The sequence below is a fragment of the Gekko japonicus genome, unplaced genomic scaffold, assembly GCF_001447785.1.
Source record: "Gekko japonicus isolate JY-2015 unplaced genomic scaffold, Gekko_japonicus_V1.1 scaffold144, whole genome shotgun sequence".
Classification (NCBI taxonomy): Eukaryota; Metazoa; Chordata; class Lepidosauria; order Squamata; family Gekkonidae; genus Gekko; species Gekko japonicus.
The window spans coordinates 1,324,302-1,341,882 of record NW_015162478.1 but is presented as its reverse complement, the minus strand read 5'-3'; the positions used below and the strand labels follow the sequence as shown (position 1 = coordinate 1,341,882).

The window sequence follows — 17,581 nt, the reverse complement described above, 5'->3', positions numbered from 1 at the left end:
CAGATATTGTGTTGGTGTCTAACTAATATGAACCTGTTTGCATATTTTTCACTATGATGTATCAGTTTATGTTTGAGCACTTCAGAACTGGTGAACTACGGGTGCCTGCCTCTGCTAAGCTGAGGTTTTGGGGTTGGTATTTTACTTCAGATTCCGAATTCATAGCCTTCACTCATGTCCTTTGAACTTATGCGTTAAGTTATAGAGTCTTTGACCAGAAGCAGGTTGTTTGTTTGTTTGTTTCATGGCCCATATCCAAAATCCTGAGCATGTAAAGTATTTCCCACCTTTATTCCAGGGCTGGTTCACAGTTTGAGAGGGTTGCATCATAATCGTACCCAACAGTTCGTACTGATTAACTCTCAAGCACATTGCTGTGCCCTTCAGGCATGCAGCAGCTTGCTGGGCGCATTCTTAAAGTGCAGCCAGCATTATTTTCTGGCTTATAATAAGCTTGTGTAGCTCAAGTCCAGGCTTCCTCCTCCTGACTGTGTGTGGGAGAACAGTGGAATCTCAAAGTTGCTGTAGTGCAGAGTGTTCTGTCATGTTGTTGCTCGAGTAACCTAGACTGAAGGAGGAAGAACCCATCTGAACATTCTGACCAAATGTCACACATACTTTTGGGCAGGCAGATAGGTCTGAGCCCACAGGCTCTAAAACAAAAATCTATACCCGAAAGACTGCTGTCCAGCAGTTACTTCAGAGCCTCAGTAGTAAGGCAGAATAACTAGAACAATAAAGATGCAGTTAGCTCAGAGCAAGTTCACTAAGTAGCTTTCCTACCAGATAATATAGTACCTGAGGACTTGTGTACAATCTCGGCCCTTAAAAATGATCTTAGTTGCTGCTTGATATACAGTTAAATGAACTGTCTGAATTTGTTCCTCTAGTTCCCAAAATCTAAAAACTGAGGTCTTTTGGCTCATAGAATCATAGAGTTGGAAGAGACCTCCAGGGTCACCTAGTCCAACCCACTGCACAATCTGTTGGTGTGGGTTTGCAAGCCCTGCATTTCCAAACAGTTACTTTTGCCTTCAGATCTCCCCCTACCCTCTCATTTACCTAACAATCTCTCTACAAAGTCTTTTAAGTGTTAGCAGCTGCTCAGTGTCTCCATTTATGTTCTGCAGCTGGCTTTTTTAATTGATGGAGAATGATAATCTGCAGAAGATACTTCAGTTAATTGTGTTCAGGGCTTCTTCTCCCAAAATCTGTTTAGCAGGACTGCATATCTATTCCACAAACTTTCCTAAAAGTGCTTTTGGAAGGAGATCTGTTAGCCAGCCTTGTGTCTTAGTGACAGAGTACATTTCACAGTTACTTCCGTTTGAGTGACATGCGTTCTGCCTTTCTCTTTTTCTTTCTTTCTCTTTTTGGTCAAGGCACACAGTTCTTCAGTGTTTTACTCCAGGATGCCTTGGTTGATGCAGTTTTTCAGCTTGTGGAGCTAAAGGGTGATAAGTAGTAATGGGGCAATGACATTAGTGGGGTACCTGCACATAGCACACAGATGTTTATGACCGAAGGCAATTTAGTAGTCTTGGGGTGTTCTGGTGTGCATTCATGAATAGAGGCAAGGAGGTCCTGAGCTACAGCTACATACATTTGGGTCTGATCTACACATGTAACAAGATGTGGTGCTAGAATTCTGAGATGGCAAAGTAGACTGTACCAGTGCAAGCTTTAAAAATATTTTTCTGCATCTCACACTCTCTCGCTCTGAAAGTTGGAAGGAGAAATGAACTTGCAAGGCCCAAGGAATGTACCTTTCTTGCTGAATTATTACTTCATTACTTTCTGGGAGCTTTGCCATGAGATCATTCAAAACCAGTATGTGCAGCCGGCGGTGGTACAATCCATGCTACCATCTTAAGAGTTTTACTGCTTCATTTATCTGCTTCTGTAGGCCAGGCTTTCGCAACCTGTTACAATACACTAATTGCAGTTCCACTGGAGTATGGTACCGTCTTTGTGTTTCCAGTGATACCTACCTGATGTTGAAATATAAGCTTTTGAGAGTTTTTGAATCCATGGTGGAGAGAGAACCATGTTTTTCCAAGGAAGGTTAACTTGGAAGAAATTTAAATTTATTTATTTGTTTTATTTTGTTTGATTTGTACCCTGCCCTCCTCGCCAAGCAGGGACCTGCCAGAAACTGGAAGTAATCCTGGTGGCAGTAGCACCCTGTGTGTTTACTTGCCTCCTACCCCCCGTTCTGCCCCCCTACCTGACTCATACCTGCTGTGTTGAGGGGGCACAGCAGCTGTTGCTCCTCTTCTCCTCTCCTGCTTGCTCACAGTTTGGGGGGGGCAGCAGCTCCTGTTCTTCCTATCCACCTGCAGTGGGGCGGGGGCACTACTGTTCCTTCTCATTTGGCTGGGCAGCTGACTGACACAGTGGCTGTGCTTCCTCCTTGCCTCCACCTATATTGCTGACTCTCACAGTGTGAGATCTCAGTATTTTTGTTAAAATGTTAATCTTTAAATATATTTTCCCACAAATCGGGGGGTTCTCCATGTCTGTAGAAAAATACATCCTATCCCTGGTCTTTGGATATATTGATCTGCATGAGGGCCAGGTGCAGAATTAGGTAAAGGATGCTTATCAGTCCTGAACATTTAACTGCTTTAACAACATGAAATAGCATATAAAAGTGTGCTACATGGCATATATATTTATGAAATTTAAAGGTGTCAATGCCTTTGTTTTTCTGAACATTTTGTTATACTGAACACCAAAGAGCTGCAAACTGCAACGCACTGTGCTGCCTTAGCAGTTTTGCCAGCTGAAGGGTTAAAATGTCAGAACCAGAATGACCTTATACAGTCACAACAGGACTAGCAGCATAATTGGTAACAGAATTACTTTGCAAGACTGAAAACACTGAACTTTTCATTAAATGTATCATGTGCATTATATCTTTGTAAACAAAAACTAGTCTCATTTAAACATATTCCTGAAGCTGTGTTGTACATGCCTGCTATGTGAGGGTAAGCCACGGTTCAGTGGTAGAACGAATTTGCATAGCGCAGGTCCCAGGTTCCGTTTTGTCTTATTGTGAGCTTTCTCAACCAAGTTTGGAGTGAACAGGTGGCATACAAATTTTCTAAAAATAAATAATTCGCTTCAATAATTAAAACCAGTTAGAGGGTGTTGCGAGAAACCTCTGCCTGAGATTCCGGAGACCTATTAGGAGAGACAGTACTGTATTGTTTTTTATTTGCTTCATTTGTGCCTTGCTTTTCTTTCCAGTGGGGGGACCCAAAGCGCCTTACATTATTATTTTCTATGTTTTATCCTCACTACAACCCTGAATGTGTATGACTGGCCCAACATCACCCAGGGATTTGAACGTAAGTCTCACAAATCTGTCACTCTGACCCCGGTACAATGCTATCTGTCTGGGTTTCTGTGATCATGAAACACCTAGCCAGAACTAGATCAAGATGGGTAGTCGTGTTAGTCTGTCTGTAGCAGTACAAAAGAGTAAGAACCCAGTAGCCCCTTAAAGATGAACAAAATTTGTGGCAGGGTATGAGCTTTCATCATGAGTCACTGCTCACTTCTTTAGATACCTGAATTGAGGTTGATACCACAGATCCTTAGTATATTCTGAGTAGATGTGAGCCACAAAGCCTTTCCTAGAAGACCTTATCAGCCACAGCCTATTCTCCTGGACAGTAAACCTAAAAAATGTTTTAATATGAAGCTATGGAGATGCTAAACCTTAATAGATGCACTGGTTGTTTGTGGCTGTAATCCTATTTCCTTGATATGGAGAAAGAAAAACCCTATATCTCCCTCGTTGATAGTAATGTGTTCCAAGGCACAGAATCAACCTTGTGGTGTGGGCCGCAACAAGATAACGTAGCATGCATGTCTGGATTCATATAGTTTCCATATCTTTTAACTGACCATGATGCAAGTCCTAAGCCATTTTATTTTTTCATCCTTCACTTAGTTCTGCCACAGAGATCAAGGTTTAGATACCCACTCATTAATGGTAGTTCAGCCCTGCAAGGAACAAATCCCGTTAGGAGACAGAGAAGTGACAGAGTTTATCTCCCCCTGCTGCAATCTTGTGTGTACTTCTTGGGCATTTAAAAGTAGGGGTGGCAGACCACCATATCAATGTGTCCTGAGAACTTTTGTATCTCAGTGGCAACTGTTGGTGAGTAAGTGAAAGTAGAAACAAAGGACTAGCAGAGAGGGCACGCAGAGGATGCCTAGCTTAACTTGCAAGGATATGAACTTTAGCCATTAACTCCTTGCTGACCAGAATGTGTTGCAGTGTGATCAGAATGTTTCCATTCATTTGTTTTTTTAAAAAAATTGACAACTTTTTGTAGTTACCGTGGTAAACCAGATAAAACTAAGTGCTATTGATGGCTTATCTGAGAATTCAAAAAGCCTTGCTTCCCGCTAAAAAAGCCGATGGTTAAGTTGCATATAAACCCATGCTTGGGCTCTATCATGTCTGAAAGCAGCCGGAGGCTTGCTTGACAGTGCTCCACTGCACAAAAACCTTGCCGGTACATTTAAAAAACAGGACGCAGCATGTTGGAGAAGTAATCTAAATCTTTCTGTCACAGTTTTTTTGTAAGGAGAAGCAATCCTGTGAACTCCTGGCTCCAATCTGTTGGGCAGGCCAACCATGGGGTTGGTTCTAATCAGCTATTTGTAAAGGCTGTTGGGGATTGGGGGGGGGGGCTTGGGCAAAAGCCATGCATGGGGCTTCAATAAAGAAGGGGGCTGGATGTGAAAAGCTGGCTGGATCCAGCCCATGAACATTACCACCTCAGTGAGCAGGAAGCCTCTGTTGAACAAGACTAGTCCGCCCAGTATGTCCAATGCAAGTTATCTACAACTCAGGCTGGAAATGCCTGTGTCCACCTGAAGTCAATGATACTTCCAGAAAATTTGTCCCTTTGCAAGAATTGAGTTACACCATGTTGGACTACAGTGCTACTCTTGTGTATGTTGTTAACATGTCCTGTACCTTAATCTCACACTTCTGAAGGCTGCATCTACACATCAGTGCATAGTGTGCTGTTATTGGGCTATAGCAATCATTCACTTTCTAGATTGTCTTGCTCCTAACCCCCACCCCCAAAAGAGAAATGCATTTGCAAATTATTATTATAGCACCATATCCAGCGATGCATGGATAGGGGCCAAGAGCTCCAATAAAACTGCAAATATGGAAGCATTGTTTTGATCAGTATCCTGCTTCTAGAGAATGAATTTATTTCATTGCACGGGGGGGGGGGGTTGAGAGAAAAGACCACTAAAGGCAAGGAAGCTGGAGAGGAAAATACAATTGCAGGTTTGAGAGGTGGATGGAAGCTCATGAAATGCAATATTTCATTCTCATTTTCGCTGCTACCTCCTTTCTGCCAAAGTTGTGAGCTTGAAAAAGGCTGCTTTTCTCATCTCCACGGTGCCTGCTTTGCTTTTAGAGAAGGCGAGGAATAGCCATGCCACTTCTCGGATACATGCATGCCAGCGAGCAGCTAACTGATGTGAAAGGCCATCTTTAGAGTCGTGCGTGCATGCAGTGACAAGTTCAGTGCTCCTTGTGCAAGTAAACACAGAGAGCCCGACTTACGATTGCCCTCTGTCCTGTGCTTTTGGCCGATGAAGTGGTAAACCATAGATGCTTGCACAGACAACTGCATGCACACAGCTGCAAATATTGTGAGCTTTAAATAATTTCTGAAGGAAGAAAATGAATGAAACTCTTCAGGATATGGGCCCACATGTATGAGATGAAATGTAAGCACAAAGACAAACTAACAAATAAAGGTCTTTCTCCTGTAATGTACAGTCTCCTTGTCAGCCTCGTTCTGCATTAAATGCATTTTTTCTTATGCGCACACTGCTATTTGTTTTCTCATTTGAATTATAAGTATCCTCCTCTAAAAAGGAAATTTTATATGGTGAAGCATCTGCACAGGAAACCACAGTTATGGCAAACCCAGAAAACCCAAAAGCTGGAGTTAACCCAAAGAGTTATGCTCTTAATTGCTCACCCCCACCACAATTAAGTGGTACAAAGTTGCGTCATTTCACCACTTGGGTTTTAAAACAAGGCAACAAATGGTTGATAAGTGGTGGAGCATGATGGATGTACCCCTCCTGGCACAGATATTCCCTGGAAATAGTCTCAGCTATTTTACTTCTAAAATGCAGGGCTTGTCTACTTATCTCTATGGACAGTTGTTTATGCAGATGCTACTTACGACTTTTGCACAACCATATTCCACACAACTGATACCTGAATTTTGGTGCATTGTTTTATAAACATTTTAAATGAGCTCTAAGTAGTGGGATATTTTCTTCTTCTGAAATTCAGAAACATGGCGGAATAGTAATGCCATAAACAGGACTGCAGCCTGAACCATAGAATGTATTTTACCATATGAAATTGAGGCAAATGTTTACTGGTGTGCATTTGTTCACTTAACCCAGGTTGCAGTTTTACTAACTCCAATAACCTTTATTGGTATACAGGCAGTTTTACTAGTGGCACATAAGGTTAGCAGGACTGTTTTTAAAGTTGTTTAGACTGTATATGACTACAGTCCAGTCGCAGATGATTTCTTGATACTGTCAAACTTAACCCAAAGTACCCATGGCTGAGATACCAGCTGGAGGCTTCTTTAGATTCTAGTTGTACTTTATCTCGAAAAAACTCATGTATGTTGGCTGAATGTAGAAACCTAAAACCTGGTAGACACTCACCTCCCTATATATATACATTGTATGTGGCCCTAGTTAGGAAATGTAAAATGCTCGTAAACGGCTCAGAGCCTCCGGGATTGAGCGGTATAGAAATTGAAAGTATAAATAAAAGTCTTCATAGAGTAAGAATGCAGGACGAAGTTGTGTTCTCCCTAATTAAAATTTCAGATTAATCCACAGATTAAGGTTTACAGCCCTTCTCAATGCCATTATGCTTATTTTACCAGAATTGTACAAACAATCTAAGTTTCCATACCCATTTGAATTTATATGAGCAATGATTGTCTGATATCACTCTGCATGTAAAATTATGATGTGCAGGGGAAAGAATGGATTTAATGGTTAGGAGGGAAAGATGACGTTTCTGGGCATTAAGGACAATGGCAGGGTGGTACATTTTTTTTATTCTGCTTTGTTGCTATATTATTCATCGTACCAATGTTTCTTTTACTCTTTTGCTTTCTTTTTTTAATCCGGTGGCTGTGGAGAGCAGTTTTAGCTGAAGTGCTGCCCCCTTGCTCAGTTCTTTTCACAGTAATTGTTTCATTCTTTGAAGGGAGTTCCAGATGCAAGCTGACGATTCCTTTTCCTTCGGGTTTTAAGACCAACAATGCATTTAAAGTTGGACAGCTAAAATTGCTGGGGGGGTTATTGTGGATTATTCGGGGCAGGTGGATCTTGGAACATTTTAGGACTGCAGGTTTTGCGTGTCCTTTTGAGTACTTAATCTCATATTCCTTCATTGGTAAGGTCCTCTTTTCACCATGGAATGCCCGAATGCTGTCTGGTTTGTCATTCATTCTTTCTCCCTCAGGGTGGGCAGTCATCACTGGAATATAGTTGTATGGCTTAACGTAGGAGGCCTCTAACTTTTTGCAGCTTGAAACTGCTTCTCCTTCAGTAAACTTACGATACGAGTTTGTCTGATCTCTCTCCGGTTGTATTATGCAAGCCAAATTTCCCTCAGAAGCAGGATTCTTGCTTGTGTGAGATACATTAGAGACTGTTTTGCTTATTCTTGGGTTCTTGGACTGTAGCTGGTTCTTGCAGCACGCGAAAGGAGTAGCTCTCCCCCAGCCAAGTTCCTGGAAAAATAAAATCATGTTGCATATAAAACTGGGAATTTTGCTGCAGGATTTTGTCACTTTGTAGCAACCAGCATTTAATGTGATGAACTTAACTTAGCCAGATTTTCTAGTTAAAAGTGGTTCTGAATTTTGGCTACATCCTTTTCTAGCCTTCTCAAATGCAAGAAACTTTCCCATGTCCTCTGGCTTTGAGTTTACAAATTCAGAATTTACTATTGCACTTAAATGTTGAACATAATTTGGGCTGTGGTGGTGTACTATCAGAGTACATTTTCCATGCAAACAATTGGCCCACCCACAATATATCAAACTGTTTTTTACACTCCCTTCAGTTTAAAAGTAAACATTTGCAAGTTTTACATAAGAGGCTACTACTAAAGTAGGACGCCTAAAACTTTCTTCTAATTTTTTTATACTGGCCAGTAATTTTTACAGAATCTTTGAGTTTGTGTTAACGGTTATGATGGCATAAAACAAGGCTTTGTATATATAGTAGGAAGCAACTTAATGGCACATAAGAGACACACTTTGTTTCTCAGCGCAAGATGCTAAATATGGAATAATACAACAGATTTTATCTCCCTTCTTTGTGATGCGTGCCCTGTGTGCTCCATTATCATTTTCTTTTTTTCCTACATCTGTTAAAGCCACACATTCCAGCTAAACTGTCAAAGGAAGATAGATCCAGTTGGTCTGAAGCAGTAGAACAAATTCAGAGTCCAGTGGCAACTTTAAGACCAACAAAGGTTTATTCAAGGTATGAGCTTTTGTGTGCATGCACACTTTATCATTCTAATGCATTTGATAAAGTGTGCCTGCACACGAAAGCTCATACCTTGAATAAACCTTTGTTGGTCTTAAAAGTGCCACGGGACTCTGAATTTGTCGAAGGAAGAGTTCAATTATGTTTGTCATCCTCACAAAACGTTAAATATCAGTGCTCTGTTGAAGACAAAATAAAATAAAGCAGAAAATCTTCAGAGAAAAGGCAATTCACATATACTTTGTTTCAAAGGAAACCAATACTGCACCAGAACAAGAACATCTGTACTTTTGGGCTTTGGGGCTAAGGGCAAGTATTAACAAAGGTCATGAGCCAGCCAGTTAAGCATTTTTAAATTTGTTTCAATAATAACTGTTGTGAAGTAGCAACTGACTTAGAGTGACCCTCATGGGGTTTTCAAAGCAAGAGAGGAGCAGAGCTGGTTTGCCATTGCCTTTCTCTGTACAGCAGCCCCTGTCTTCCTTGGTGGTTTCCAGTGTTCCCTCTAAGCTGTGGAGTCTTGTGAGCAAAAATTCTACATTGTTAGCTACTGGCATTAAAGTTGTGAGTGAGCGATTTGGCTACTGAATAAATTAGTTTGTTCTAGAGCCGTCCTTCCTGAGCTAAGACAAAAATCTGTGAGCTGGAGGCTAAAAAACTGTGAGCTAGCTCACACTAACTCAGCTTAGAGGGAACACTGGTGGTCTCCCATCCAAATACCTAACCATGGCCAACCCTGCTTTGCTTCCAAGCTCTGACAAGCTCAGGCTAGTTTATGGGATTCAGGCTGCTTTTAGTCCGTTTAGAGTATTTATATACCACTTCGCCAAAAACTTTGCCACTTTGATTTCAATAGGAGATTTAAGCACTGACTAAAGAGTCTCCCTCTTGGACTCAATGTGACATGCAGCTCCAGATGGTCCTGTTAAAACCCTTGAAGAAGCCCTGTTATACTCTCTTTGCTACCAAGTAAGAGCCTGTTAAATTAAAGATGGAACAAATTTTGTTCGCTGTAGCCCCAGATCTCCCCCCCTTTAATTTGAGGTTATTCTCTTGCCAGAGCAGCAGGAAACTTAACTTTGAATCCTATTGAACACTGTTCTTCATCTCTCTCACTTGGTTTAACACTGGTAAGTAAATTTTCAACTATAAAGTAACAGATCACAGAGTTCATATATATGAAGGCATACCATTTACTCTATGTAGGCTGAATGCTGAAGTCATGTAATCGCACATCCGTTTCAATATGTCGTAAAACATTTCTTTATCACTTAGGAGGCTTATGCAGTCAACTGACTCACCAACTTGTTACAAGGCATATCATGGCAAGTTAACACTTTTAGATGGTTGCCTGTATCTTCCCCTTATCTTCTCTGAAAGTTTACTTAAAACTCTACTTGAGTTAAATCACAGAGTCCCTCATAATTTCCTCCTGGGAAAGATTCCTCACTTGCCAAAGCCAACCATAGGATCCATTAGTTATGAGTGGTTGTCCACAAAAGGCTACAAGTCACAGACTTGTAGAACTGAAAGCTCAAGCACAGTTCCTTAAAAGTCTTCCATGTTACAGGCTGACCGACCAGTAATATTCATATCTCCTTGGAGATAATTGGGCTTTCCTAGGAAAATGGCCATTTGGGGGCATTTCTTCTATGTTGGTGGCAATTTACCACTTCTGTTTAGAATGCCTTCGTGCCATTTTAAAGACGTGAAGATCAAGCTGCCACAGGCTTAAAGAACAGCGACTATCTTAATTCTCCAGCTCTAACTGAGAATACGGATTCTTGCACTTTGAGATATGTAATGCTTAATTTGTATAATATCCATATAGCAGGCCTGTCTGTTCCTGAGTATGTCTTCATGTTGGTCAAATGTAATGTGACATCTGGACTGTGGAAGAGATTACCAGCAGCGCCTTCCATGTTGTTTTCCAGTGGTTACTATCATGACGTTGCTGCCAGTCATCTCCACAATAGCCCAGATTGTGCATTGTGGGGAGGACTATAGTGTTCACCTGGGCAAGAAATGCATTTTGTTAGCTAGCGGGTAATGTACTTGTGCAGATACACATTATTGCTGAGTAAGACCCCTTTGCTGACACGTTTCAAACCCAGTATTTGGATCACGGGTATTTGGGGTATAGGAATCTTAATCTATAAGAAGTATGAGCAAGACTTGTTTTAATTAAATTTGCAAAATTATTAGGAGAATAAAACTACTTTTAGCTGGTCAAATCTAAGTGGGCTCTGTGAATGTTGGATTTAGAGTGGCATTGGAATATCTGTACCTTCCCACTACTCCAAATCAGTGTTCCCTCTAAGCTGAGTTAGTGTGAGTTAGCTCACTGTTTTTTAGCCTCTGGCTCACACATTTTTGTCTTAGCTCAAGAAGGATGGCTCCAGAGCAAACTAATGTATGCAGTAGCCAAATGGCTTGCCCACAACTTCAATGCCAGTCGCTCACCAAGTAGAATTTTTGCTCACAGGACTTCACAGCTTAGAGGGAACATTGCTCCAAATGCATCAGGTAAGTTGTAGGATAATTATGGCAGGTGGTGATGAGAAAATCTCTTGACTCTACTATTGGGGAACAGTGTCACTGTACATACAAAAAAAGTATTTTCTGGAAGCCATCTATATTAAAACTGAGTTACCCAATTTCGCATGAAGGGGGAAAGTCCTAGTTACCTTAAACCAAAAAAGTAATATTTACACAAAGGGGAAAAAAACAGCCAAAAAAACCAGTTCTCTTTACTTATATTCTTACTTACATATTGTTCAAGCATAAAAGGAACTATTACAACAAAATTATGGCATCTGGACATGACCATATTCAGCTACTTTAGTGTGGCCACAGGTTATTTCAGATACCTTCAGAGGTTCTGTTCTGTCAAATCATTTGGGACAGGCCTTGACAACTGATGCCCAATCAAATTGCATATAACCTGCCAGAACCTCTCCAGTCTTTGTACCATAAATAGGAGTTTTTTAGTGGACTGCTTCACATTGCTGGTGGACTATACCCAGCTTGATGAGTTCTCAGTTGTGCAGATTTCAGGAAGGCAAGGCCCAAGTCCTTGGCCATCAAAGAGAACTTGGCAATGTCTTTGTCTACTTTGTTTGCTTTCCCAGTTTGTTGGGAAATGCAAGACTATATTGCTGGCCCTGCAATGGCTCCTGCCAGTTGTTGAAATCAATGTGAAGAACATACTTTGATGCAGCTCACAGTTCTGTAATACAAGGGACAGGAAGTGCTGAAACAGCAGCTCTGATTCCCCCATATAAGAGCTGTGTTGATCTCTCTTTAAGGGCAATAAGGTTTTACTATACCAGGGGGCCTAATCTTGGCTCTGAGAGCCACGTACAACAAGTTCAACAACTACTACAAAATGTGTTCAAGGGTGCAGTAAATGGAAATTTTAAGCTTTGTGCAGTCTATTCACAAAATAGCACCTATGCAATTAACAAATACCCAGTCTGGTTTACAGAAAACTTTCAATATTTTCTTTCACAGTACAAAGAGCTTCAAACAAATCCATAAACAGCTCCGCATAAAAATTACAATAAAATAGTCAGGTCAGCCTAGAAGGCAATGTAGTTATTGCAACACGGCTGACCGTTAAGGAAGGAAACAGTCCAGAAAGTAGTGGGATGTCCTGTGTTTTTGACTCATTTCCTTGTCTGGGTCCAGTATGACTCCTGCTTCTGGTGAAAGGGTCCCAATTCTCATCGGCTCTGCTGTCACGTGCTCCTTTTGTATGCAGAAAATGCATGCCGGAGAGATGACTCGTTCTTCTCAATGCAATCGCATTAGATACAGGTGTAATTTTCCTATCGGGCAAAAGAGCACAGCGCCAGTAGCACTGGTCCATGGCTCCTGAGATGCATGAAGTCTTAGGAAACTTTGGGGCAAAAGAGGCTCTCTCGTAAATTTTTACAGGCTCCTTCAACACATCACCTGTTGGGTCTACTCCCTTCTCGTGGCTGGGTTCTTTGGTTTTAAAAACCTGAGTGAAGGAAATTGTCTTTGAAACAGCATGGGATGCTCTTTCATTTGCCTGGAAAATAACGGGCTTACTTTTCTTTGGTGACAGGTCCAGGCTGTTTTTGAGAGCTGTGTCCTTCAGAGGTGGCAATACCATTGATGATTTCACAGGAGTGGCTTCAGAGTCTCCCAGATTACCTGTAATAGGCTCGTGGCTCTTTGTATCTTTGCATTTCAAGGTTTCTACACTTTTGGGCTTTCCCAGAGCCAGAATGCTATACTCTCTTATTGGCACCACTTTCTTTTCTGCTTGGAATAGCTGATCCTCCTTCATTAGAAAAGTCTTCTTTTCACTTAGAAAAGCCTGAGCTTCCTTTAGGGACAATCTTTTCTTTTCCCCTTGGGATATCTGGGCAGAATACAATTTTCCATTACAGTTGTCTTTTTTTGCATCATCTACCAAAGGGTAAGAGCTCAGGGCTGGATTAGAATAGAACAGACTTTGTTTTTCTGGAATACTGTCTGTGGTGAGACTTGCACTTAACTTGGGGTCTTGCTCCAAGCCTTTGTCAATAACTTGCATCAGATCTAAGCAATACAGGCAGCCACTGACTGACTCACTTGTCCTTGTTCTTCTAGCTCTTTTTTGTAACTGAAGATAAGCAAATGGGACTGTCTTGCTCCAGCCTTGTACCTGAGAACAAAGAGATAGGAATACAGATTAAAAATAGGGTGGCTTTGATGGTTTAAAAATCAAATACAACTAGGGTTCCTAACCATAAATCAATGAAATTTACTAGCATTTTAAAAAAAATTAATTCTAGGACAATTTTGCTATAAAATTTCTACAGGAAAAGCAGTAGTCGACCCAGCTTTTTCCTTCTACTTTAATTAAGTATTCTCTGCTCAAAACAATGCAGCTGAAATGTTTCTGAGCTCTGGCAGCATAGCCCATGTATTACTGAATTCAGATGACACAGTTCAGCAAACCTTGAATCACAGTTCAGCTACTCAGCAGTGGATACAAAGCGGCATCTACTAACTTAAAAACAGTTAACTTTTCCTTCAGGCAAAGGTTGCAAGTGTTGCTTTAAGGCTAGATGTCAGTGTTTAATGAGATGACTAACAGGTGTGTGTGTGTCGTCCAAATATTCCTGGAGCTCTTGAGGCTTTCTTTACTGTTTAAATGAAAAGACTGCTTTCTTTAGTACTGAATCCATTTGGGAGAGAATGACTAGCACAGTATTACCCTGTGGATTTGAACCCAGGTCTCTTTGTTCCTAGTTCAACATCTAAACACCACACCACACTGGCACTCCACATCAAGAAAGGCAAATTCAGATCTTAAAAAAATAAAAGTGTGGGGACCTACAGCAAAATCTTAACTGGAGATGCCAGGGATTGAACCCACGGCCTTCTGCATGCAAACCAGAAGCTCTTCCACTGAGCCACAACCCTTCCCCGATGTTTCCATCAACCATGTTTAAAGCCAACAATAGATCAATTCAGGCTGAAGCCTCCAAAAGATAACCAGTCTCATATGGACATGTAAATATGAATCCCCCGCAGAATAAGAGATTGGGTCATAGAGTACAGTCCAAAATAACTCAGCACACAGGCAGTAAATACCTTTAGTGACAGCAAAAAAGAAGCACATTGTCTATCAACCAATAAAATATTTGAACTTTGATACTTGTTGCACAACTCAAAATAGAGAAGTATAGATTGACTCCAATATAATTAACTGCAATCCTGTGTATGCTTAGTTGGATGCTAGTCCTACTAAATTCAGCAGGCCTCCAAGTCAACATGTATAGGGCCAAGCAAACAATAAGAGACTTGAAGAAACCTGAGGAATGTAAAGAGTATAACTCAGCAACTAAATTATAAATGCTGAAGCCAGTGATATAAACAGAATTTGTTAAAGGGTCGTCTCTAATGTAAACTTAGAACACTGACACCACTGACTTCAGCATCACAGACGACCCATGGCGTATTTATTCCTTCTTTCGTCCACTGATAACCAAGCATCATGTGGCAATTAAATCTACGGCAGCACCAACTTGTGGATTAGAGCCCATGGTATGGTTATGCCAGTGTGGTGTAGTGGTTACTGCACTGGGCTAGAATTTGGGAGATCCAGGTCCAAATCCCTAGTCTGCCACGGAAGCTCACTGGGTGACTTTAGACAAGTCACATTCTCAGCCTAACCTACCTCATATGGTGACTCTGAGGATAAAATAGAGAAGAGGATAAAGATGTAAGCTGCTTTGGGTCCCCATTAGGAAAAAAGGCAGGGTATAAATGGGGTAAATAAATAAACATCTTGGTACTTAAAGATCCATAAAACTCTTGTTTATGCTAGAGCAGAACAACTTCTCGAACTCATCTGAATTCTACTTCTCCTATGCCACAAGTATGCCTGTCTACCAACCCACTGAAGTTCCTCTTTACAATGCTGCAGCGCACACATTACAGATGGTAACTACTTTTTCAAAACATTCTTTTTCACATTTCCAACCTATGCAGTACTTTTTCGGAGCTCGTGGTAACAAATGCGGTTCTCCCTTCCCTTCTTATCCTCACAGCAATCCTGTTATGTACGTTGGGCTGAGAGAGGGGGGCTGAACCAAGCTCACCTAGCAAGCTTCAAGGCAGATTATGGATCTGATCCCACATATCCCAGATCCTGATCTTTATAGTTTAGACACCGTGCCTCACAGCCTCTCTAACCAAAATAATAAAATATAAAATTCCCACCTGTCTACTGAAATATGTTTACCCCATAAAAATCCAGCCAGTTTCTTATCTACAGGCCCTTTTTTCATCTTGCTGTTACTTCACGATGTGCACATATCTACCACAGAATACACTCTTCTCTTGCTTAACAGCATATGCTATTTTGTAGAGTTGTCTGACAGCTTCTTCTTCATAAGAGAATTTTTCCACAACCCCATCAGATGTGTTTGTCTCTAAACTCTAGCTGAATTAGCTACAGAACTGACAAAGCACAAGTTTATTGTGACACATCCGAATTTTACAATTAGTTGAAAGATGCAGACTGAGAATCTCAGGAAGTTAGTTATTTGATATTTATACCCCATTTGTCTCCCCAACTGGGGACTGAAAGCAGCTTACAGCAGCATTCTCCACTCTTCCATTTTATCTTCACAACAACCCTGTGTGGTGGGTTAAGCCGAGAGTTAGTTACTGGCCCATGGTTATCCAGTAGGCTTCCATGGCAGACTGAGAATTCAGACCCGGATCTCCCAAATCTTAGTCCAACACTTTCACCACTAAATGGCACTGGCACCCCTCATGCATGTCAGGGGAGCCAACAAACCAGAGTGTGTTGTAACATCCAAACTGGCCAAAACAACAAACTGTGGTTTGTTGAAAACCAGTATGTCTTCAGTTTCTGAGCTGTGTGCAAGGGGAAGGAGGACTGGGGGAGCCCGGGCGGGCCTAAAACTTCAAAGGCTCTTTAAGAGTATAAAGCAGATCCCTCTAGGGAGCTCTGAGCAGTTGCCAACTCCTCTGTACTTTCTCTTTTGGTTCTTAATTGGGCTAAGTGGTTAATTTCTGATTTTTTACTCTTTCCTCAGACTAAACATGAGCAACTGTTTCCAGCTGCACTACTAATGGATGATACAGGGACTGAAGTGGACCAAATCTACACCTGCCAATAGGATTATTGCTTCCCAGTTGCCCCTTCCTTATAATACAATGGCAGCTTATTCTTTTAAGGTTCTGTTTATTTAATTTTTGGCTTATGAGCTCTGCTAGACACATAAGCTGTCTTTGTTTTGACGTACTCAGATAAGCATATTTACAGTACATTCCATGAAATCTGCATGTCTTAACTATTGGGTAAAGAAAAGCAATAATAAAGGCTATAAGAGAGAATCAGTTAAAGCAACCGAACTGTTTAGTTCAAGCAACAAAATACAACTGACTTATGAACATGAGTTGTAAACAGAATAGCCTATCTATTGCATGTTGGAATTTTATCGGACATGATGGGAAATCCTCTAAATTTCAGCCTTTAGAGCAGTTTTTATATTTTAAAAATCCTTGCTCCAGCCAAGGAAAGTTGATTCACACATGCACACACTTAAACCAGCTTCTGCCTACATCTCAAGTGCAGCTGTAAATTGGATGCATCAGAAGATTTACACATTAAAATGCAGACACTATCTACATTCCCTTGATTGCAATAAAATGCAGTTTTTGATATGCATCCCATTCTGCGAAATCTATAAACAGCATTTTATATGAACTTAAAAGGAGACTGGCATGCCTGCCAGTAATGTATATTATTTATTAAGTACTTCAAAACTCCTAGAAGTATGCATTTATTACAGTTATATGAAGGATCTTTATTTCCTTTCCTGCCTAAAGATTTAAGGTAGCCAGAGTGCATGAGGCTTAGTTATAAATAACACTCTTATTATTGCAATTTGGGTTTTGTTGTCATTGTTCAGGAGTCTGTATTTACAGCATACAGTTCTCACTCACTGCTTCCTCCCATCCTGTTCCATTAACACACTCCAAAGACTTCTCCTCTTGCTCATCTGTACTGTTACTGATGCTCAGAAGAGCGTAGATCTGACTCCTCTCCCTTCTCTCATTTGGATAGGTGCAGCGCCAATCCCTTTCCACAGTTTTCACATTTGCAGCAGCTTTTTCGGAACTGATTTCACTTTGATTCTGGCCAGAGGAAGTCATTGCAGCTGTCCACGTTCTGCCTGTATTTTTAAGGAAATTTTTTTTTTAAGTAGTGCACGCTGAAAATTCAATTTACATCACCATAAGATATATGAGACTCTTTTATTGACTAGCTTTTGTATGTGAAGCATTTTGAGTTGCATCGAGTAACTTTGCATTCTGCAATCCTTACGAATTCTGTTCCACCTAATAAAAAGTCCTGTACCCCAACAGAAATTGTTCCAGTACATATTATTTCCTGGTTTATAATGTCCTATCATCAATTATGTTTTTT

General features: G+C 40.9%; 1 protein-coding gene across 1 annotated transcript; it reads right to left on the bottom strand.

Moving 5' to 3' along the window:
- Positions 1–12,166: 12,166 nt before the first annotated feature.
- LOC107105792 (chromosome unknown open reading frame, human C16orf46) lies at positions 12,167–17,307 on the bottom strand. The gene is made up of 2 exons (XM_015405819.1): positions 17,098–17,307; positions 12,167–13,273 (listed from the first exon to the last, which is right to left on the bottom strand). The coding sequence occupies exons 1-2, from the start codon at positions 17,305–17,307 to the stop codon at positions 12,167–12,169; spliced, it is 1,317 nt and encodes a 438-aa protein (XP_015261305.1).
- Positions 17,308–17,581: the final 274 nt, after the last annotated feature.

Coding starts and splice junctions, on each gene's coding strand:
- LOC107105792 (XM_015405819.1), bottom strand. CDS start 17,307: ATGACTTCCTCTGGCCAGAATCAAAGTGAAATCAGTTCCGAAAAAGCT. Junction 13,274..17,097: donor GAACAGGATGGGAGGAAGCA/GTGAGTGAGAAC, acceptor CTTTGTTCTCAG/GTACAAGGCTGGAGCAAGAC.